Source organism: Pyrus communis, chromosome 6, assembly GCF_041283825.1.
Source record: "Pyrus communis isolate YQ-2024b chromosome 6, ASM4128382v1, whole genome shotgun sequence".
Lineage (NCBI taxonomy): Eukaryota > Viridiplantae > Streptophyta > Magnoliopsida > Rosales > Rosaceae > Pyrus > Pyrus communis.
This window is the reverse complement of record NC_142570.1, coordinates 3,254,116-3,275,763: the sequence shown is the minus strand read 5'-3', so window position 1 is coordinate 3,275,763 and position 21,648 is coordinate 3,254,116. Positions and strand designations below refer to the sequence as shown.

The window sequence follows — 21,648 nt, the reverse complement described above, 5'->3', positions numbered from 1 at the left end:
GTCCACCTCTAATAGCATTGATACCGCCTCACTTTTTATTTTCTTTTTTAATTTTTATAACCAAACAATATTATCTACATTAAGGGAATGGTGTGGACTTAGCCTCACAATGGGCTAGCAAAAATGTGATTCAAATTTGCCTATAACTATAATCGAACCTAAAACCTCTCACTTACAAGTGAAGAGGAATACCACTAAACTGTAGCATTTAGTGATAATAACGCCCCACTTAATCACTCATGCAATCAATAAGTGTGGAATTTTATACACAAGGCTTCAATCCAGTTAGACATTGAACCATTTCATATAAGTTATATCTTTTAACATCTGACGTGGGATTTTTTGCTTTATTAAAAAATCTCTTCTACCTAATTACTCTAGTCGATTATCAGTTGTATTTTTCGTGTTGTTCTCTCATTACAAAGAATGTAAGACCTTTTTTTTCTTCCTACAGTATTGAGTTTGAAGTATTTTATCTTAAGTTTAATATTACAAAGAAAATATATTTCGGACTTTCCAAACTTAAGCCCTAAGTTTTACTGTTTACTTAGTAAACTTCCCAAACAAGTACTCAAAAACTTAATAGAGCGGTCACTAACTAGTACTACATAAAAATAAAGGGCTTCAGGCTCGATCGATCATCATTCAGAACTTCCATTACCTTCATTCACTACCCAACATGTTGGTCGACCTTTCCCACAACCCTCTCCCTCTTTACTTCCCATGGCTCATGCTTCCTGACCACCACCGTCACCACCACCACCACCACAACGCCCGTGACGGCGTTGAAGCTTACGAAAACCAACACCTGAAGTGTTTCTTCAGCCTTTACACGCACCAAGTCCACTGTCTCGAACTGCCCGAGGCTTTCGAAAAGACTGTATGTGGCTGGTCACCCGGTTGGCTAATCTTGCGCGACGAAACTACGTCGTTGGTCACCCTCCTCAACCCTCTCAACCGCGCCCAAATCGCTCTCCCAGAGCTCTCCTCCTCTCCGTTTTATGATCAAGACCCTTCACGTGTTCTTCACAAAGCTGTGCTATCCTCAGATCCTTCTCGCTGTCCGTTTGATTACTCAGTGTTGGCGATTTTCGGAGAGAAGCGAAGGCTCATATGTTACAAAGCGAGGGAAAAGACGTGGACAATGCTACACGATGCAGGGAATAACTATGAAGACATTATTTTGTTTAATGGGGAGGAGTTACTTGCCACTACTGAGATTGGAAAGCTCGTTTTATGCGATCTCGATGATGATGGCTGGTCTTCGCCGAGCGTTGATGAAATCGCTCCCCCTTTTACCTTCAAAGGTGGCAAAGTTTATCTTGTCGGCATTGGCGGAGAGCTCGTGATGCTGATAAGGTTTGTGCAGGACAACCCTCGTTACGACCATGAGACTTATGACTTTGAGGCTTACAGGTATGAACAGTTCGAAAGCGAATGGGAAGCCATCAACGGCTTAGGGGAATGGACGATTTTCGTGGGGCATAACCACACTACTGCCATTAAAGCTCAAGATTTCAAGGGCCTGATAAAACCTAACTGCATCTACTTCAATGACGATAGTTTGGACATGGAATATAGCTTGATGGTTGGCCACTATTCGGGAATCTTTAGCATGGAAGAAGGAAAATTTGAGGCGCTCGGATGTGATTTGAGTGGATTCACGTACGTTTGGCCTCGTCCGGTCTAGTTTATGCCTAACATGGCTTGAAACATGTATTTCTTTGGATGTTTTTCTCTTTAATGTACAATTGCGAATGTTGTTTAGAGCAACAATTCAAAGGATTGATGTAATTTTCATGTTCTGTTTTATGGATGATTCCACGTTGATTCAAATAGTAATCGAAGATCAAGACGCGATTTTGTAACAATATTTGCTTTTCTTTACTTCATTTCTTCTGTACTTCATTTTAATTTTCTTCAAATCGCTTCTTATTTTCTTTTGAATCGTGACGTTCTCATTAGCAATTCAATCCATGACATAAATTGTAACATAAATCACATAATTCACAGGTTACTATACTGCAGAAGAAGAAAAAAGAATCGCAAACGCTTTGGATGAACAGAAATCACAAACTAATGCCTAACCTAAAAAAGTATAAGATTATGCCACAAAATAGTACAGACTTGACCAACAAATACTTTGGTTCAGCACAAGACATCACCAGCAAACTGTATCACAATAACCAAACAAAGCCCGGTTTTAATCCAACGGCGGACGAATACTATTGTTTAACTTGTACACCGAAAAACTTCGAGCCTCTGAAACCTTTACACAGGAAATCCCCACAGAGAATAAAATGAAGACAAACCCAACAAGAACAAGAGAATGGCATCGGCGTTTTCTGTATGTTTACGCCTCAGTCACATTGATAGCTTCCGTCGAGGGAGCATCCTACAGCAGACAGATTAAGATACTGTCAGTGTTAGTCAAGATTAAATTGCAGTTTAACAAACAAGGCTGAGTATGCGAGACCGTAGTGTAACAAACTCACCTGATTTTCTTTGTTCTCCTGAAGTGCTTCTTCTGCACGAGTAGGGTTAACTGAGTCTGCGGCAACGTTGAACTATTAAATAATGCACAACAGAGGTAAAGGAAAGATGATTACGCATAGGACACACTCGACTGACTAACCTTGTTCACAAGCAGTTTGATTCCCCTGCTTCTTCTTCCTGTCCTTTACTTTGTTAGAATCTTGCACACTCGGCTTCTGGGGTTTCTTAACAGTAGATACGCGAGCACCATTGTCACATATAGGTCCTGAATTCGAAGAACTCTTTGCTGAAGATGCCCTAGTCCTGGCTGCAGGAGTGCTTTTTGGGGCAATCTCCTTCTTGGCTGCGGCCTTCACGGGAGAAACTTGAGCAGCTTCAGTGTTCAATGACTTGGGTTTCAGTTTCCCACTTCCCATTGTAGAAGAGCAGCTCTTGGCATCATCATCAGAAGATCGATTCCCCTCGTCGAGCACCTGAGAACAGGTTTCAGAAACCTGAGCCTGCTCATTTACTACAACAGTTTTGCTCTCCAGTAATTCCTTCAGAGGGTCTTCAAGGTCACTAAGCTCGTTGCGATCAACGTAAGATTTTAGCTCATGGCGCAGTTGAAGAGACTGACAAAATTTGAAGAAAATGACAGCATATTCAGTTAATCTCGCATCCACATAAAATTTAGAGTGGATAAGCAGTCAAATGTTCAACCCAAAAGGTGTGAAATGGGAAATGGAAACAATGGGACACACAAGTTGTACCTCACATCCAGCCTCCAAGGCTAGTTTGAAAAACCCGAGTGAAATCGAGTGCTTGGCAGCAGCCTCAGAAAGCTTAATTTGCTGCAGCCAGTAAGATGGTGAGGCCAGAACATTGAACTTCTTCCTGCTTGTCGGTCTAGAAACATCAGAAGAAGCAGGGGATTCACTTCTCACAGACCTCCTTGATCTAGCCTCAGAAATTGGAGTGATGTTGCCACCAAGTTTCGGCGCTGGAGTAGTGGGCGGCTTGGAAGGAACAGAGAGCCTTCTAGCCGGCTTGGCAGGCTTGTCCTTGCCAGAGAGATCAAGAACCCCCACACTTTTACTCATATTTGATGCAGGCCTTCCCCTAAAACAAAGAAACATCCCACATAAACCTCAACCAATTATCGAATCACGTCAAAGCTCAAAACCACTCTGCTTATGCATAGAATAAACAACCATGGTGAAAAATCATAAGGGAATTGGGACTAATCTGTAGCTTAACATTTGTGTAACCCCCAAAACCCGAAAAAACGCAACTCGTAACTCTATTCTTAAGTGACAAAATATATCAGCAATTTAGCCGTTATAGATTGCCAAAGATTGCAAAACACAGAACAAACTCAGCATTGCTCGAGCAGTATCAACAATTCTCCACAACAAAAGTTCGATCTTTCCCCTAAAGCAATTAACATTTGCTAATACACCATCAAATTGTTCAATTTATGTGAATTGGGACATCTTACATGCCTACAATTTCCCCAAACTTTAAATTTTCACCCCGAATCTGATAAATTAAATGGCTTTTCCTACTGCCTCTTCGAAACATGTAATCGAAACCATCCCAATCACCAGATTCTAATTGCAAGTGAAATCATATAAAACATCAGCCCTATCACATCGCCATCATCAAACCATACCTCTTGGTGGCAGAATTGTTAGGGGGTTCAACGGCCACAGCCGGCAGCTTCTCCTCCTTCGTTTTAGACCCCGAACGGAGCGCATACCGAAGAAGCTTCCCTGAAACAACCGAAATCCACACCCAAATCTCACAAAAAATAATTCACAAAATTCCCAAACAAACCCACAAAGATTATGACTTTACCAGATTGGGCAGATTGAGCAGATTGGGGTTCCTCCATCCGATCGAATCGATTGAATTCTCAAATTCTTCTTCTTTTTTCCTTCACTTCTGTAAGCAACAACGTCTCAGAAACTGGCTTTTATATTCAATTTCCCTCTTTTTCTTTTTTCCTTATATTTTTTGAGTTATTGTTTGGGCGGCAAAGCTGTAGGAATACCCCCACAACGCAAACTCAAATTCCGCCACACGCGCCTCGATGACGGAATCCCGCCTACTCGCGTTCTGATGCGCTCCTCTCCCCAACGTTCTCCACGTGTCAAGCCCTCTATGGTCGCACTAGATTTTAGTCGGCGGGACTTTTGTTTTCCCCAATGTTCGCAGTTTTTGTTACGCTGCGATGGAGCGGAGGGGATTAGGAACGGATGTCGACACGTGGACGGCTAACGTCTACGATGATGAATTAAACGGCTGGCGCCGCATGGGGCCCGCGGATATTATATTTTTAGAAGATAAAAGTTCGAATTTTGAATTTCAAATCCTGAGCCGTTGAAACCGCTTTTGCGGTTAAGAATTTTGACGAGATAGGCGGAGGTCGTTTTTTCAGCTTTTTCCTTTTGTCTCCCGGTCAAAAAAAAAAAAAAAAAAAAAAAAATGTTGTTTTCTTTTGACTTTTGGGTCGGACTTTGTTTTTTAATGGGCTTGGGTAGCAATGATGGGCGAGCTTCTCCGGCCCATTGGGCCAAACACGAAATGGATGTAATGACGCACATGTCCCGTAGCTCGCACTAAAATCTCCCTCCGTAGAACTCAGGTGTTGTGAAATTTAATAGTAGAACATGTGTCGCATTATTCGTGATTAATTTCGTTAGATAAGAATATGAAATTCTAGTTTCCAAAATATGATCTCATGCCAAATTGTCTTAAGGTTTATTTGGAAGTACGTTTAAAATGACTGAAAACGTTTTTAAGAAAATATGTTTTTGGGTTTCAAAAGCACTTGAAGTGTTTTCTGCAGGAAGCACCCCAAATGTTTTTCTAAAATTCTTACATTTTTACTAAAAATTGATTCTAAAAACATTTTTTTTTACCAAAAACGCTTTAGATATTTTAAAGGTACTTCTAAATAAGCCATTAGTAGTGTAGTGTAATTACTAATTATGATTGTTGGTTGGATTGACAACTTGGTCCTAACTGTACTTGATTTGGTAGGGCATCTACCTTTACCGTTGTAGTAGGTTAGCATTCAATTGATGGTACGGTTGTTAGATGACATGTCCTACACATGTATGTTGAAATATGAAATTGTAAATAGTACCAACCCCAAGGCCACGAAGTATTTTATCATTCCAACAAACCAATAAGATGTAAATGATGTTTCCCAAAAAAAAAAAAAAAAAGAAGATGTAAATGATTTCTCTCATACTACAGTTCAATGTATTTTTTTTAAGTGTGTAACTGAGCAAACAAGTCGTGTTTATCGTGTTCGTATTGTTTTTGTGTTATTCTTGTTATTTTAACGGATTCTTAATAGATGGTTCAACAATAATCCGATTAGTTAACAAATTATGTCGTTTCGTGTCGAGTTAACATGTCATGCTAGAAATTTTCATGTGTGATGTTTAGATTTGGCAAAAGATATATTATCAGGTTCTTAACAGGTGATCCGATATGACCCAACTTGTTTACAAATTGGCCCAAACCTTTTAATATCGTATTGTTTTGTGTGAGTTAATGGTCGTGGAAATGTTTTTAATTGTATAATAAACAAAGAAAATAATTTGTATATGCTCTTTCCTTATTCAGTACACCTCTATTAAGAACGTACACATATGGAAAAAAATGACTCTCTTAAGATTGTTTCAAATTGAGATTTCTTCTTGGTACAAACCCATCTATTAGTCACAACAAAGAAGTACAACACAAGATAGGATAAAAATAATAGGAAGTGAAAGTGATTTTTGGTATCATTTTTCCTATTTTTATAGTTTTTACTTTCATTTTCTCGTTGTTGGTGACCACAACGAAAGGGGTGTTGCCTTGCCAACAAAGGGCAGACCAAGTTTGATGAACATAACCGATCGAGTCTTCACTCTCTAGACCCGTTTGACCACCGCCGCCTAATCCAACGGCTATAAACCATTCACGCGCGCAACCGCGCCTCGGGCTCAATTTACAGTTGGGAGGACATAACCGTAATTTCACTCATGCTTGGGAATACAAAGACGCTGGCACCCTTGGTTCCGAAGTAACCAACCGCACACTCGGGACTGACAACGCATCTTTATTCCTACCCAACCCAATAATCTCCTACAACCAACATCACTATAAGATCACTGTTCTCACCGTTGGATTGCAGTACAACTCCAAATCCAACCAATCGGTCAAAACAATCTGACAATCTCCAGTCCAGCTGGGAATTTGTGAACGACCCCAATTTTGTTACCCTACGTCTAACCGCACCGGATTCCATTTTTTCGCAGTCACCCAATTTTTTGAAATTTAGGTATTAAATTTAGGTCGCATCAGTTCAGACTGCAGAGTAAAAGCAAAGGTTGAAGCTTTTTCAGTTTTCTTTATATTTGGATTGAATTTTTTTCTGGGTTTTATGCACAATTGCACAGTCTCACTCCCTCATGGTACATTTTTCCTTCTTTGTTCTTTGTTTCCCTGTAAATCTTCAATCTTTCTGCATTCTGTTGCAGAAAGCTCAAATCTTTTTTTCTGGGTTTTGCTAATTTTGGCTGAAAAATTTTGGGTTTCTGTTTTTTTTAATTTCTTCAGGAATTGTAGATTTGGGGTTTGGAAGGTCCACATTTTTGAGGTAAGTTTCAGATCTGGTTTAGCTGTGCCTAATATTATTAGCAGGTTAATTAAGCTGCAAGATCTTGTGGGTTGTGGAGTTTTTAGTTAGATTTAAGTGAAAGTGCTGTGATTTGCAGTTTTTTTTCTGGAGTTTTTGGTTAATGATAATTTGTTGTGGAGATGTTATCTTGATTAGTGTAAGTTAATGGAGCTCTAGATTTCTTGTAATGTCAATTGACTTTGAGGTGATTGCATTTGATACTGGTATTAAAGTATTAATGGATTTTGACTATAACGTTAATTACATTGATTGAAGAGCTCAATGAAGCTTGGAACTTGGTTTTTCAAGGTTTTAGTGAATTCAGTTTGAAGTTTGGGTGTGTCCGTTGAGATCGAAAGCGACATGTATTGAGGATCTCTCTCTGTTGCTCGTTTGGTGTGCATTTTGATCCATATGGAAAAACTGGCATGTACTGAAAACATGTTTGGTTTTTGAAATTTTTGCGAGATTGCATTGCTTTGTTGTTTGTTTTCTTTTGTCTTTGGATTGCATGACATCAATACGGGTTGATTTCGTTTACTCAAGTTGCAATTTACGTAAATTTTGAAATTTTATCCATATGGAATGATGCAGCAAGCGGGCCTCGGGATTTTCTGGCCCTTGGCCTTCCTGAGATGGGCAAATCGCCGGCAAAATGGATCAAAACGGTGCTCTTTGGAAAGAAATCTTCAAAAGCTGGCATTCCTAAAGGAAGAGAGGTAAAACTATAGACGTTATACTCGAATGTTTCCTTTAATATTGACGTAAAGCGGACTGCACTTTCATTTTCGTAGAGTTGCCTTTCGCATCGATGTGATCTCTTCAATTTCATAAGTTTAATTACTCTCCCCTTTATGTAATTAACCTAACAACTTACACAAATTCTGTATTTGTCTTTTGCCATTGTGTATAGAAAATTTCAAATGAGAAAGAGGTGGTGGTTGCCGCCAGGGCAACCGGAGCTGATTATTCTTCGGATCCACCTGTGGCTTTCCATGAAACCACCAACACTATAGATAACAACCGAGAATTAGAATTGGAGAACAAGGAAACTCCAAGTGTATTAAGTGATGGAAGTCCAGGAATTCAAAGTATAGAAACACAAGGATCTGCGCCACATGATTTGGTGCCGCTTGATCCTGAGAGAATCAGGCAAGAGCAAGCTGCAACAAAGGCACAGGCTGCCTTTAGGGGTTATCTAGTAAGTCCAGTGGATTAAATTTGTTTGTTTTGTCTACTGCTCATTGTATCAATTTTTTTAATTGAGATTACAAATTACTGAATGAATTGGTATTTTATGTGAAGGCACGCCGAGCATTTTGGGCCCTCAAAGGAATAATAAGGTTACAGGCACTTATCCGTGGGCACCTGGTTCGGAGGCAAGCTGTTGCTACTCTGTTCAGTATGACGGGCATTGTCAAGTGTCAGGCGCTCGCTCGTGGAAAACGGGTGAGGCAGTCTGATAATGGGCTTCAAGTGCAAAACATATGCAGTGTGATGCCTCTGGTAAATGTTTCAAATACTTGGTCGTTTATCAACTACTCTTTATTACTCTCATCTTTGAACAAGGGACGTCACAATCCCTTTCTTTTCTCCATCCCCAAATATATTCGGAACTGCTATTGGATAATATATGAAGACGTCTAGGTTCATTCACCTGCAACCTTGTTGCTAATATCAGTTGGCTAGATTTATTTTTAGATTATGTAGTACCACTTTTTAATTATATTCCTCATATATATTGTCTATCAGGAGGGCAAGTTAGTGAGTCCTGTTGGAGTTAATACGTCAGTTCAAATGGCAAAGCTGTCAGCAAATGTTTTCATTCTCAAGGTAAGTTCAACATTGTAACAATGGTCTAGATTTGAATCATAATTTGTCATATCAGTTTCTGTGTCTGTATCCGATTTGTATGAGATGTTCTAACAGTTTGGTTTGCTCTTTTCAGCTTCTTGCTTTCTCACTTACTGTGATGCCTCTGAGTTTGCAATATGAACCCGGGAATCCAAATTCAGTCTCAAACTGGTTGGAACGATGGTCAGCAACCTACTTTTGGAAACCAGTTCCCCAACCAAGGAAAGTTCCAGATCCAAAATCTCAGAGAAAGCACCCGGAGGCTCAAACAGGCAGGGTAAAGCGCAATAGCCGGAGGCTTTCTTCTGCAAATGTTGAAAGTGTCTCGGTGCAAGCAACCTCTGAATTTGAGAAACCCAAGCGTAACCTTAGAAAAGTTCCTAGCCATCATACAGATCCAGTGCAGGAAAACCCACAAGTTGAGCTTGAAAAGGTTAAGCGTAATTTGAGGAAGGTTCATAGTCCCATTGTAGAGAACTCTGTGCAGGCAGAAAGTGAAGCTGAGGGTATCAAGCAGAGTTTGGAAAAGGTATCAAGCACTTTGGTTCCTGATGTTGTCGAAGGCACTAGTAACTCTGTCGAGAAGTTTAAGAAAGAGCCAACCTGGATTCCATCCAGTCGGCCTGATACAGAAATAATCCCTGAACCATGGGCACCTAAAGAGGTATTTAACATATCATCTATCAATCAAGCTGCAGAAGATCTGAAGCCTTTGACAGATAGCACTAGTAAAGATGTGAATATGCCTAGTGCTGAAGCTGCAATTGAGTCGAAGATTTTAACGGAGAGCAATGGTCAGGATGAAAATATCTCATCCTCAAACGGGGTTTTGAACCAAAAGGAAGATTTAACAACCAATGACAACCAGAAATCTAACAGGAAATCTTCTACTCCAGCAAAACAAGAACATTCGGAGAATGGGTTGCAAAGCAGTCCAACAGTACCAAGTTATATGGCAGCAACTGAATCTGCAAAGGCAAAGCTCAGAGCACAAGGCTCCCCTAGGTTGGCACAAGATGTGACTGACAAAAATAACTCCACTCGCCGTCATTCTCTGTCATCAGCAACTAATGCCAAAATCAGCTCACATTCACCAAGGACACGACGACTTGTTCAAACAGGTGGCAAAGGAGGAACTAAAAGCGACAGACCTCTGGCAACTTCGAGCGATGGAAATGGTATGATTTTTGCATTCTTGACTTTCCCCTAGTCTGGTTGGACATGTATTTGGTTATGAGAGATTCCCAATTAAGAGAATATCCTGAACTTCTTGTCAATTCTATGTAATCTTCTAGACCTGTCACTCGTTACATACGAGTTGTTTTAGTTTTTGTTTTAACAACTCAAGTCTACAGCCTGGCATTTCAACATAAAATCTCAACAATATACTCCCATTCAGCGTGCATGATGATTTACCTTATAAAATGTCGAAGCCTTAACTTTTAATCTCATCTTCTCTTTCTGCTTCCAATCCCCGCCTTGACTATTGTTTGCTTTTTGCAGGAAAGGTAACCCAAGCAGGATGGAGAAGGTGATTGATGAGGCGATTTCAATGTAAAGTTTCAGGCATTGGTCTCGGTTTTCTATTTATGCATTCTGTGATTCAAAGTGTTGTTAAACTGTAACGGCATTTGTAGTTTAGATGGTTGTGATCATCGGCCAAGAGCCTCGCGTGATTTGTCTGCGTTTGTGATGTTTTATGAGTGAATGTACATCATAGGTTTCGTGCATTAAGTCTCAGACATGGTTGGTTTATTCAGTCTTGTGACGCGATTTCTAGCCATTCGTATTGTAGCTTGTATTGTATAGAGGATTGTCAGTTTATCTGCAGTTTCGTGTTTGCTGTGCTTTATACGGTGAACTTGATCAATTGAAATGTTTGATATGCTTTATACTGTGCACTTTCATGTTCTTCCACTACTTGTACACTCAAAAAATGCCAGGGAAATTATTTCTTTCATTTAAAATATGCAATTAAATAAGGGGACAAGGACGGGTCTGTGGTAGCAATTCTTTTCACAATTTTTGACACGTTTTTAGGGTTCGTTTCGAAATGTATTTTAACGATCAAAACCGTCTATCTTCTATGTCTTCTTTCGAAGATGATGTTTACCAAAAATCACCCAAACTTGAAACTGTATGACTGTTGAATTAAGGGTTTAGGGTTGTCACTGTATTTATCCATTTTTTTCACTACAAATGAATGTCTTAATGATTTTAGATTTGTCTTTATTTATTTTATTTTTTTTTACAAGAATGATCTAAGAATTATATTCTAAAAAATAAACAATTTGAATCATTAAAATATATTACATAGTTAGTTTCACAAAAATTTACATAAAAAGTTGTGTAGAAAAAATGGTGCCACGATTCGTCTCATTAAAGAAATATATAAGAAAAGTCTTAACTTTGTTGCAAAATTTGTTTAAATTTCCATTCAAATTTTAGGGAGAAATATTGGTGAAATTTCGTGTGGTTTTTGACTTGTGACTTTATGAGGTGGTCACCGGTCGCCAATCTTTTTCTTCATCATTTGTATAATCTAGTTTGACAAAGGAAATATCTACAAAAATATATTTTATAACAAAAAACCAAGGGCATTTGGTATCCTTCTTAGATTTAATTTTTTTATTATTGAAACTAAATACTAGTAATCATTTCTAAACGAGAAATTCTATGTCTACATCATTGCTCTAAAACTTCACACCTAAGCAGCGGTCATAGCTCTGATTAATTCATAGGCGTTCTAAAAATTAAGAAATGACGCCTAAACCTACCTAGGTATTTGCCTAGACCCCACCTAAATACCAAGGCGCTTGCCCCCTACTCACTGCCCAATTAATACCTAACGTCTTTTAGAAACTTGGTAGTAATTTAGCTACACTCATCATTTTAAAAACAAAAAATTAAATACAAGAAAGATACCAAATGGCCCCTAAAGATTTGTTCATTAACTTGAACCTTAAGGAAGATGAAATGTATAATAATGCATTAATGCTTCAATTTCTTGGAGCACATCTTATTATTATACATAGCTCCCATTGTTATTGTTTACTTGGGCCTTAAGGAGTGGAATTCTATGTTCTTAAACAAGCATGGATTCCTGTTCCAATGATCTGATTTCTAGTTTCTTGCTGAATTTATGTTGACATATGCGGATTTTTTAAATCGAAGAAGTTAAGGTTTCACCTCAAAACAAATTAGTAATACGAGCAGTAACTTAAGTCCGTCAAAATCCTCACAACTACAACTTGCAAGGTTTCTTAACTTTTTGACGTGTTCGAAGCAGTTGTGACTGAAGAGCAGGTTCGCAATTTTCGCATGGGGTCGAGCTGACACCACCTGAGACTTAGAGGATGTCTGCATCAAGGTTGCCGTTGGGGCTCAAGCCTCCACTGAATCGATATGAATATGCCATATTTTTGTACGTCAAATTCGTTTTACTTTTGGAAATATTCATTTCTGTTTCTTCTGTAGCTGCTGGTGCGTAAACAAGTAATCAAATTTGATAGTTAGTGTTACGAATTTCGTGTACAGAGTTCTTTCATTATTTTCGGGTAGGAAGTTACGCATTTCGGGTTCTGATTGCAAGTCATTGTTTGGTTCCCGAGCAAATTTCACACTGTTGAGATGAACTTACTGTGTTAAGGTGACAAACGCATGCCCTCATGCGAAATGTATGTCGGGAAATTCTGCAGGGGACTCTGATATGTTTATAAGATTAAGCTCAACGTACACAACTCCTCTCTCTCTGGTCACCACATTTTCCAGCCTTCGCGTGTAATAAGTATCGTCATTGTGTTGGTTTTTTCGATTTAGTTGCTGTTTTGAGAACAAATTGGGCTGTGGACAAATTCTACTGTTGTACAAATGAAAAACGCTTGCAGTTTTGATGGACGCGCCGCGGACTTGGTGGGAGGAATGAAAGTGCGGAACCTGGACACAATGAAGAAGAGAAAAGCCGTAATGTCAGTAGAATCTGCTGAAGGTAGTTTCACAGCCCATAGTTAGCTTTCATAAACTCAAACTGAGATGCAGGAATCAAGGTAAGCGACCGAGATTGTATACTGTCGTTGCAGAAGCGAAATCAAAGGGGTTGATTGAAAGGTAACGACAGCGTGATTGGCCGATAGTTAAGTAAATGTTGGTGAAATTTTCTCTGTAATTTTGCGAGTAACTTGTACTGTAAGCAACAAAGACAGCACAACAGTCAACACCCAAATACATATGTTTCCATTAAATTGCTGAAAAGTTTGAGTTGAATTATTAAGGATCTTGAGAATGCGTCACTTTCAAGTTTCTTTGGTTCAAAATGCCTCAAAGAGGCTGAGAGATGGTAGGTGGCCAAAGAAACCTCGTTTAGAAATGCTTATGTAGGAAGCACTTCCGTTGATAAGCGCTTATGTTTCAAGTATTTCTTCAAAAAGCATTTGACAAGAACCAAAGTCTATACTTGAAAGCGTTCCAATACTAAGCAAATGTAGGCTTAGGCTCGAAAGAAAGAGAGCAACGGATTAAGATCTCGTGCAAAATCTGTTGTGCTCAAGTTACTAGCTCAACATGCACAACGGGGACAAATGTCTCTTCGTATCTACATGAGATTAGGCGCACCTTGTCCAAAAATCTTTTTTAATTATGGCTCAAAAATACTTTTAATTTTTTATGTCACACACAATCACAGTTAGTTTAAACGGTCAAATTGCATTTTTAGCATTATTTAAAAAATAAAAAATAAAAAATAAAAAATAGCGAAACTATTAGCATGCGAAAGTGGTCTTGGCTCAAGATAGCAAAAATTCATTAGTGGCGGTTGAAACCTTAGTTTGATTCAAAACATATTAAATTTTACCAATGCAATCATAAATACTAAGAGTGCAATTCATATCAAACTTTATATTTTATATAATATAATACATATCTTGTCAAACAAGAAACTACATTTTACATGAGAATTTGTTTGACCAATTTTCTCATTGCGAAGAGAAGTTTGTGTGTACTGGGAACACGACCTGATATACCAAGTTTATTAGTATAATTAGTCGGAAACTTAAAATATAAATTTTCAATCAATATACTGGACCGTATTTCCAACATACTAAAAAATATATCCTAACCGTAGAAGCATCGTCCATTGATTTGATGTTATCACAACCCACAAGATCCAAGAAAAATACTTGGTTGGTTTGGTTCTTCGTAGTTGGTAGATCTCTTAACTTATTAATTTAGTTTATATGTCGTTGTATTTATGATAATCTTAGATAAGAAGAGTCAAAAACGCGGTAAAGGGCAGGGTGGTACTTTCAGGGAAGGGAACATAGATCAGCAGACGGCAGCAGCCTAGAAAATTTAATTTTGTTTGGTTTATTTCGGACTCGTTTGACTCTTTTACCTATATAACATCGTATCTGCTGCTACAGCAGCGCATGTAATAACAAAAAGTCGCGTCCTTTCCAAATTCCAGATGCCCATATCGTATCTGCAGCGGCAGCAGCGGAGCAGATTAGCAGCAGATTCTCAGAGGGGAAAGGTGGCAGCAATGAGATGACAAAGTTTTAATTTTTAGTGGGAAATTTGAATTCTGGGGTTTTACTGTTTTGGAAGTTGAGATCAACGGTCTCATTTCTTGCTAAGCAGTGGAAGTAGTTCGATGGCGGATACATCCCATGGGCCTGCCAGCTTCTGGACTCAGGCCAATGCTCTGCTCAGAAAGAACCTAACTTTCCAGGTCTCTCTCCCTTCTCTCTTCTTGTTTGTGAATATTTTTAGAGTTTGATGTTTGAAAACTGAGGAAAATTGTAGAAATAATTAAGAAATCGATGAAGAATTCTGGGTTTTCATTCTTTTCTTTTCCCCTTTTGTTTTCCTTTTGTTTGGCACATATGTTGGAGATTCTTGGTTGCTTGTTGATCAAGCGTTTATCTTTTCCTTTTTACTTTTTCCCACATTTTTAACTTTCAGGGTTCGTTTTAGTTTTGTAAATTATTGGTTAATTTGTACCAGATTATTCGTTTTTTGTGTTGATAAGCTGTTTTTCTTGTGTATGAGCAGTGGTAAATTGGGTCATCCTGGTTTTGTGAATTCTACAAATAATGCTTTGTATAAAATCTGATGACGATTCTCCACTCTAAAACAATCAACCGTGCCAATAAATGGAAACAAAGTCGAAGAAAATTGAATAAAAAAAGCATGTCATTCAACTTTGTTCCAGACTGATATCATATTGTATGCTTTTATGCAGAAAAGAAATATCAAACAGAATATTCGGCTAGTTTCATTTCCAATTCTCCTGTGTCTAATGCTCGTTCTCGTCCAAAAATTGGTCAACAATGAACTGGATAAGGCCGAAAACAGGTGTGGTTGCAGTTGTATTGATACAAACGGCGATGGTAAGTGTGAGGAAGTTTGTGGACTGGAATACTCAAGTTTAACACAAGGGGCCAGTTGCCCCACTCCTGATCCTCCACAATGGCCTCCATTGCTACAAGTGCCAGCTCCTAAATATCGCGCCGTCATTTCTGATGTTATTCCATATACAGACTTGCCAAGTGAGTCTTGTAAGAGGACAGGATCCTGTCCTGTAACTGTACTGTTCACGGGAAAAAATCAATCTCTTGGAGAAGGTATTGTCCTCTAAATCTCTCTCAGGAATGCGTTTTAGTATGTCAATTTTGTATTTTACTAGTTTCACCTTATGACTTATTTTGATCAGTATTTGTTGGAATGAGTTTCTTTTTCGGTTTAGTATAATAGTGCTGACCGTTTTCTTTGCATTCTTATAGTTTTGGCTGGGAATATGTTCAGAAGTTCTTCTACTCTGAATTCATCTGATCCGGATTATTTAGCCCGTAGTGCTACAGTAAGTTATTTTTTCTCTACGCTGCTACTTTTTCCTGTTGTATTGAAGTTCTATTTCCTTTTTTTCATCTCAAGTATCATACATTACTTTGTTCTTGTTAAATGTTTCATGAAGAAACTTTTTTATGAAATGTTTCAGGGCTCAGAATCGATGCCTGAGTATTCCAACTTCCTTGATCCGGCTTTCTATTCGGATCTTCCCCTATATATTGTTCAGAGCCAATGCCCACAAAACTCTATATATTCTGTTCTATATAACATATCATCCATTGAGATCCAACAAGGTAAAATATCTTTACCCTTTATCTATGATATATCTTAGGATGTTTTAATTCTCTCTGGTGCACATCCGCGGTGCATTCATTTGAGTGAAGATTGCTTGTTCAATCCGCTTGAAAGTTTAATTTATTGTTGCATGCCACCTTAAATATTTGTCTTTGATTTTTTCTTGAAACCCAGAGGTTAGATGCGTTCAAGGTTTACATTTGTGGCGGAATAGTTCCTCTGAGATAAACAGTGAGCTCTATAAAGGTTACAAAAAGAGCAATTCAGAGAGGAAGATTAATGAAATACTTTCAGGTTTTATCGATTTCATATATCTAGCTGTGTTGATTGATTTGATGTAATAACTATACTGTAGGCACGAATACTGACAGGGTATTTTTTTTTTCAGCCTATGATTTCTCTAACTCAAATGAGAACAATTTTAATGTAAGCATATGGTACAATTCAACCTTTAAGAATGACACAGGCAGTGCTCCTATTGCTTTGTTGCGCCTTCCACGCTCAGTGAATCTGGTAATGTATCTATAACTTGTTTATTTGTTCAGCGCTTTTTCTTCTACCGATCACAGTATCTGCACTAAATGACTTTAAAATAATAAGTGGTAACGTTTGTGTTCGCAGGCATCCAATGCATACCTTCAGTCTGTACAAGGATCTGGTATGGAGATGCTGTTTGAGTTTGTGAAAGAGATGCCCAAGCCTGAAACCAAACTCAGGCTGGATTTTTCTTCTCTTCTTGGTACACTCTTCTTTACATGGGTCATTTTACAGCTGTTCCCGGTAAGTACATGAAGCTACTTCTTCCATATTAGGACTTTCTCAAGTCTATCAGTCCTGTTTGTTGACATTGATTCTGCTAAATTTACGTCTTTTAATTTCAGTATCTCGTCATTTGGATTTACAATGTTAAGTAACCTCCTTGTATTCTCTCGTCGTTTGGAGATGATATTTCAGTATATTCAGTTGTAATATATTTGTAAATGTGTCTCCTTTGTTCCATATTGTCCTGTATGTTACAGAGAAATGCTGATCTACGATACACACACTTATAGTTTCCCTTTCTTGCCCAATTCTGATATAGGTTGTTTTGACGTCACTGGTCTACGAGAAACAACAGAAACTGAGAATCATGATGAAAATGCATGGGCTCGGTGATGGACCTTATTGGATGATTTCTTATACTTACTTTTTTACAATATCTTCAATCTACATGCTGTGCTTTGTTATATTTGGCTCGGATATAGGTAAGAATACGACTTCTCAGACAACGATCTCAGCATGGATTTACTTCGATTCTTTTAACGAAGTTGACTTCATTACAGGGTTAAAATTCTTCTCAATGAATGACTACAGCATCCAATTTGTATTTTACTTCATCTATATAAACTTGCAAATATCGCTGGCTTTTCTAGTAGCTGCATTGTTTTCAGACGTGAAGACTGCTGCAGGTTTGATGGTGTTTATTTATATTCGTTTAAAAAGTAGTGGGTTATTCTCAGCTTTGATCTAACAAGATGAGTTGATTGACATGCTTCTCATGTTTCCTGTTCATAACAGTTATCGGTTACATATTTGTCTTTGGAACTGGACTTTTGGGAGGCTTTCTTTTTCAATTTTTTGTACAAGATACATCATTCCCTAGTAAGTGAAAATATTTGTGAAAATGAAGTATGTGTTGCCTTGATGTGTTTGTTTCCGTGAGAACTATTTCATGTCGAAAACTTATAGTATGCAACATATCTTATACTTCTCAAAGCCAGATCCTTAAAATATTATTTTGCATTGTTGTAGGAGGTTGGATCATCGTTCTGGAATTATATCCCGGCTTCTCTCTATATCGTGGGTTATATGAGTTTGCCCAATATTCGTTTAATGGAAATTATATGGGGACTGATGGGATGCGGTGGGGAGATTTGAGTGATAGCGATAATGGGATGGCAGAGGTTTTGATTATCATGGTTGTCGAGTGGTTTGTGGTGCTTCTTTTTGCATATTACGTAGATCAAGCTGTGTCATCAGGAACTGGGAAGGGTACTTTCTTTTGCTTCCAACGCTTTACGAAGAAGAAACTGCCATCCCTTAGGATGCGTAGTTTGCAAAGGCAGGGATCTAAAGTTTCTGTTGAGATGGAGAAACCTGATGTCGTTCAAGAGGTAACTGTTTCCTACACTTACATAATCAATCTTCATTGCTGGCCATAGTATTTGGTGATTTAAGGCATCCAATTAACACACTGGAAAAGCCAGTCTATGAAAAAAAAAATAAAAGCCAGTTTATATGGTACAAATTGTTCTAAGCACTTTTCAGATCATTTTGGCGGATAGATAAAATTTCACCTTATTCTTCTTATTGACGCTTATAAGTTTCACTGGTGTTTGCTTCATCCATGCCTGTCATATCTTTATGTTTGTTTTTTCGTCTTAGTCAAGTTGATGTGTCTAAGTTATGCCCGTGGATAACGCTAACACTTCCTTTCCAGAGGGAGAGGGTTGAAAAGTTGCTACTGGGTTCAGATACAACGCATTCAGTCATCTGCGACAACCTCAAAAAGGTTTATCCTGGAAGAGACGGAAACCCTGAAAAATTTGCTGTGAGAGGGTTGTCTCTTGCTTTGTCTCGAGGGGAGTGCTTTGGTATGCTTGGCCCTAATGGTGCCGGGAAGACCTCTTTTATCAGTATGGTGAGTATACCCTTTTGACCTTTAACTTACGTACGCAAAAATTCCTTTAACGTATTTTTCTTCTGCTGGTGAGGATCATTTGTATGCTACCCAGTATTTTTCTACATCAAGAAATCGCCTTCAATCTTATGCTTTCTTTGTTCTTCAAAACTTCAAATGTTATATGTATCTATCTTTCTGCAGATGATTGGTCTCACAAAGCCAACCTCTGGCACTGCATACGTTCAAGGTATGGACATCCGGACTCAGATGGATGAAATATACACCAGCATGGGTGTTTGTCCACAGCATGAGTAAGCTGCCGGAACTTTTCCCTTATGCTTAAAGCAAAGTTTCCTTAAATATTTCAAACCTCATTAAATTCTTGTTTTTCCGGACATTTCTGTAGCCTGCTATGGGAAACCTTGACGGGAAGGGAGCATCTGTTATTCTATGGAAGACTTAAGAACCTCAAAGGTTCTGTGTTAAAACAAGTAAGTAGATATCTAGTAGTGTAGAAATAGCGATCGAAATTATTATTTTGAGAATAGGATCTTAAGTTTAATTGATTTGTTTCACGTCCCAATTTTGTTGCTGAAGGCAGTGGAAGAATCTTTGAAAAGTGTCAATCTATTTCACGGCGGGGTTGCAGACAAACAAGCTGGAAAGTACAGTGGAGGCATGAAGAGAAGGCTTAGTGTTGCAGTTTCACTTATAGGGGATCCCAAAGTACGCCTTTGTTCTCTGTCAAAGCTACTTTGGCTCGAAAGTTAGATCTGTTATCCCAAGATGCTGCTCTACTTATTCCATGTTCCTTTACAAATTCCTTGTAGGTTGTTTACATGGATGAGCCCAGTACTGGACTTGATCCAGCTTCAAGAAACAACTTATGGACTGTTGTGAAGCGTGCAAAACAAGGCCGGGCAATCATCCTAACCAGTACTCTCTCTCCCTTCCTCCCCCCCAGTTACTGTATTGCCAATTATAAAATCTATGAAGGCTTGGTACTGTATGGAGTAGTGTTAAGTAACAGCATAATGACCGCTTTTGTTTCTGCGTTTACTCATAAAGTTTGTTTGCGTATCTCCAGCACATTCCATGGAAGAGGCGGAGGTTCTGTGTGATCGGTTAGGAGTTTTTGTGGATGGTAGCTTGCAGTGCATTGGAAACCCGAAAGAGGTAATCCTAACTTAGTGTCATAGCACCTGCATAAGATAGATATCGGTTTTCCTAGATACTTTCTGCATAACACTCTGTTAACTTATTATAATGGTGTACTCAGCTGAAAGCAAGATATGGAGGATTCTATGTGTTCACAATGACAACATCTTCGGATCACGAGCAAGAGGTGGAGAACATGGTGCGGAGTCTCTCCCCAAGTGCTAACAAGATATACCATCTATCCGGAACCCAGAAGTTTGAGTTACCAAAACACGAGGTCAGGATTGCAGATGTGTTTGAAGCAGTTGAGAATGCAAAGAGCAGGTTCACAGTTTTCGCTTGGGGTCTAGCCGACACCACATTGGAGGATGTCTTCATCAAGGTTGCACTTGGGGCTCAAACCTCCATTGAATTGACATGATTGTCATATTTTTACTTTGGAAAATATATATTTGGATTTCTTCTGTAGCTTCTGGTACATAAATAAGTAATGGGTTTTGATTAGTTTGTATTGTTGTAAATTACATTCCAAAAATAGATTTTAAACTATTATATTTGGTAATTTTGTAATTTACAGATGGGATATGTGAGTTAGGCCAGTTGGTCAAGGCAGTATGCGTAGTTTGAGTTCCCTTTTCCGTATGTTAAAGTAGTTCAGAATATCGCTTTGTCAAAAAAGTAACCAAGAGTAACATTTTTCTGCTATTAGAATGGAAGCCAAGGCTCATAACAAGGTCACTCCGGTGAACCTAGCCCACCACACCCACTGGAATATCCGCAGGCAAAGCAGCGGCGGCATCCTCTCACACAGGATCCAGATTTTTGGGTCCAGGGTCACACCGGTTAATGACCAACTCATTCCCACAGGTGAAACTGTCCTTATGAAAGGAACACCCTATGAGTTCCTTGAGCCCCAAGAAATTGTAAGCAAGATCAATGGGCTGCCTGACGGATATGACATCAACTGTGTGCTTGACCCTTCAAGACTTCGAGTCACAAGCATTTGAGGAAGGCAGCGGCGTTGCATGACAGTGTGTAGGGGCGACAACTAGAGCTGTGGACCAACATACCAGGGCTGCAGTTCTATACAAGTAACATGTTGGACAATGTGAAGGGGAAAGGCGGATCGTGTACAAAAACACGCTGCGGTGTGCTTGGAGACGCAGGGTTTCCCAGATGCTGTGAATCACCCAAATTTCCCTTCCCGAGTCATAAACCTGGAGAGACTCATTTGCATCTTATGCTTTAAAGATTTACAGCTTCCTAGAGCTGGCATTTGAGAAATCCAGTAGTTTAAGAGACGCATTTGGAAAAATTGGTCTTAGTAAATTTAGCTCTGCAGAAATTTATTTGATTACTAATATAGCATGTTATATTGTTAGTCAGTCAATTTTATAACGTTAAATGACTCGATTGAATTAAAGATGTGAAACTTGGGTAGGCAGTTCTGTCGTCAATCCAACAAGGGGAAAGGGTACCAACCAATCCATGCACCAAATTGGCTGGTACCAAAACTCAGCCAGAAAATTTGACACCAAACTTTTCTCCAACAACTTGTACAAAAAAAAATAAAAATAAAAAAAAATAAAAAAGATAAAGATTACACGTCTCCGTGATGGAAAATTTTATACACATCAAGAACATAATCCGATAAGAGTTTGATCACATTATTCTTCAA

At 38.7% G+C, this 21,648-nt stretch overlaps 4 protein-coding genes and 1 pseudogene across 5 annotated transcripts; 4 read left to right on the top strand and 1 right to left on the bottom strand.

Annotated features, from left to right (window-relative positions):
* Positions 1-679: 679 nt before the first annotated feature.
* On the top strand, positions 680-1,690 carry LOC137709762 (F-box protein SKIP23). Its single transcript, XM_068448746.2, has one exon. The coding sequence runs from the start codon at positions 680-682 to the stop codon at positions 1,688-1,690; it is 1,011 nt and encodes a 336-aa protein (XP_068304847.2).
* Positions 1,691-2,059: 369 nt separating this feature from the next.
* Positions 2,060-4,490, bottom strand: LOC137711227 (uncharacterized). Of its 2 annotated transcripts, none has more exons than XM_068450453.2 (6): positions 4,336-4,490; positions 4,151-4,250; positions 3,249-3,597; positions 2,636-3,110; positions 2,496-2,551; positions 2,060-2,395 (listed from the first exon to the last, which is right to left on the bottom strand). In XM_068450453.2, the coding sequence occupies exons 1-6, from the start codon at positions 4,370-4,372 to the stop codon at positions 2,354-2,356; spliced, it is 1,059 nt and encodes a 352-aa protein (XP_068306554.2). In that variant the 5' UTR covers positions 4,373-4,490; the 3' UTR covers positions 2,060-2,353. The 2 variants fall into 2 exon arrangements, with proteins under 2 accessions (XP_068306554.2, XP_088551555.1); XM_088695429.1 differs by having other exon boundaries at positions 4,151-4,251; positions 4,346-4,490.
* Positions 4,491-6,819: 2,329 nt separating this feature from the next.
* Positions 6,820-10,911, top strand: LOC137710863 (protein IQ-DOMAIN 31). Its single transcript, XM_068450015.2, has 8 exons — positions 6,820-6,950; positions 7,096-7,135; positions 7,751-7,875; positions 8,070-8,357; positions 8,462-8,662; positions 8,909-8,989; positions 9,105-10,188; positions 10,514-10,911. The coding sequence occupies exons 3-8, from the start codon at positions 7,792-7,794 to the stop codon at positions 10,543-10,545; spliced, it is 1,770 nt and encodes a 589-aa protein (XP_068306116.2). The 5' UTR covers positions 6,820-6,950; positions 7,096-7,135; positions 7,751-7,791; the 3' UTR covers positions 10,546-10,911.
* Positions 10,912-14,358: 3,447 nt separating this feature from the next.
* On the top strand, positions 14,359-20,597 carry LOC137710875 (ABC transporter A family member 7-like). The gene is made up of 18 exons (XM_068450028.2): positions 14,359-14,735; positions 15,249-15,630; positions 15,790-15,866; positions 16,005-16,149; positions 16,325-16,444; positions 16,539-16,663; positions 16,772-16,930; positions 17,232-17,394; positions 17,473-17,598; positions 17,708-17,791; positions 17,942-18,303; positions 18,630-18,830; positions 19,014-19,123; positions 19,219-19,303; positions 19,410-19,538; positions 19,643-19,748; positions 19,900-19,988; positions 20,092-20,597. Exons 1-18 carry the CDS (start codon positions 14,658-14,660, stop codon positions 20,389-20,391), a joined length of 2,841 nt encoding a protein of 946 aa, XP_068306129.2. The 5' UTR covers positions 14,359-14,657; the 3' UTR covers positions 20,392-20,597.
* Positions 20,598-20,680: 83 nt separating this feature from the next.
* Positions 20,681-21,324, top strand: LOC137710205 (uncharacterized; annotated as a pseudogene).
* The last annotated feature ends 324 nt before the right edge of the window (positions 21,325-21,648 follow it).

Excerpts from the sequence above, each read along its gene's own strand:
- LOC137709762 (XM_068448746.2), top strand. The coding sequence starts at position 680 with ATGTTGGTCGACCTTTCCCACAACCCTCTCCCTCTTTACTTCCCATGG.
- LOC137711227 (XM_068450453.2), bottom strand. The coding sequence starts at position 4,372 with ATGGAGGAACCCCAATCTGCTCAATCTGCCCAATCTG. Across the intron at positions 4,251-4,335 it reads TGCTCAATCTGCCCAATCTG|GGAAGCTTCTTCGGTATGCG; the intron begins GTAAAGTCATAA and ends CGGTTGTTTCAG. Across the intron at positions 3,598-4,150 it reads AACAATTCTGCCACCAAGAG|GGGAAGGCCTGCATCAAATA; the intron begins GTATGGTTTGAT and ends TCTTTGTTTTAG.
- LOC137710863 (XM_068450015.2), top strand. The coding sequence starts at position 7,792 with ATGGGCAAATCGCCGGCAAAATGGATCAAAACGGTGCTCTTTGGAAAG. Across the intron at positions 8,358-8,461 it reads CTGCCTTTAGGGGTTATCTA|GCACGCCGAGCATTTTGGGC; the intron begins GTAAGTCCAGTG and ends TTTTATGTGAAG. Across the intron at positions 8,663-8,908 it reads TATGCAGTGTGATGCCTCTG|GAGGGCAAGTTAGTGAGTCC; the intron begins GTAAATGTTTCA and ends ATTGTCTATCAG.
- LOC137710875 (XM_068450028.2), top strand. The coding sequence starts at position 14,658 with ATGGCGGATACATCCCATGGGCCTGCCAGCTTCTGGACTCAGGCCAAT. Across the intron at positions 16,931-17,231 it reads TCATTTTACAGCTGTTCCCG|GTTGTTTTGACGTCACTGGT; the intron begins GTAAGTACATGA and ends ATTCTGATATAG. Across the intron at positions 19,749-19,899 it reads CCGGGCAATCATCCTAACCA|CACATTCCATGGAAGAGGCG; the intron begins GTACTCTCTCTC and ends GCGTATCTCCAG.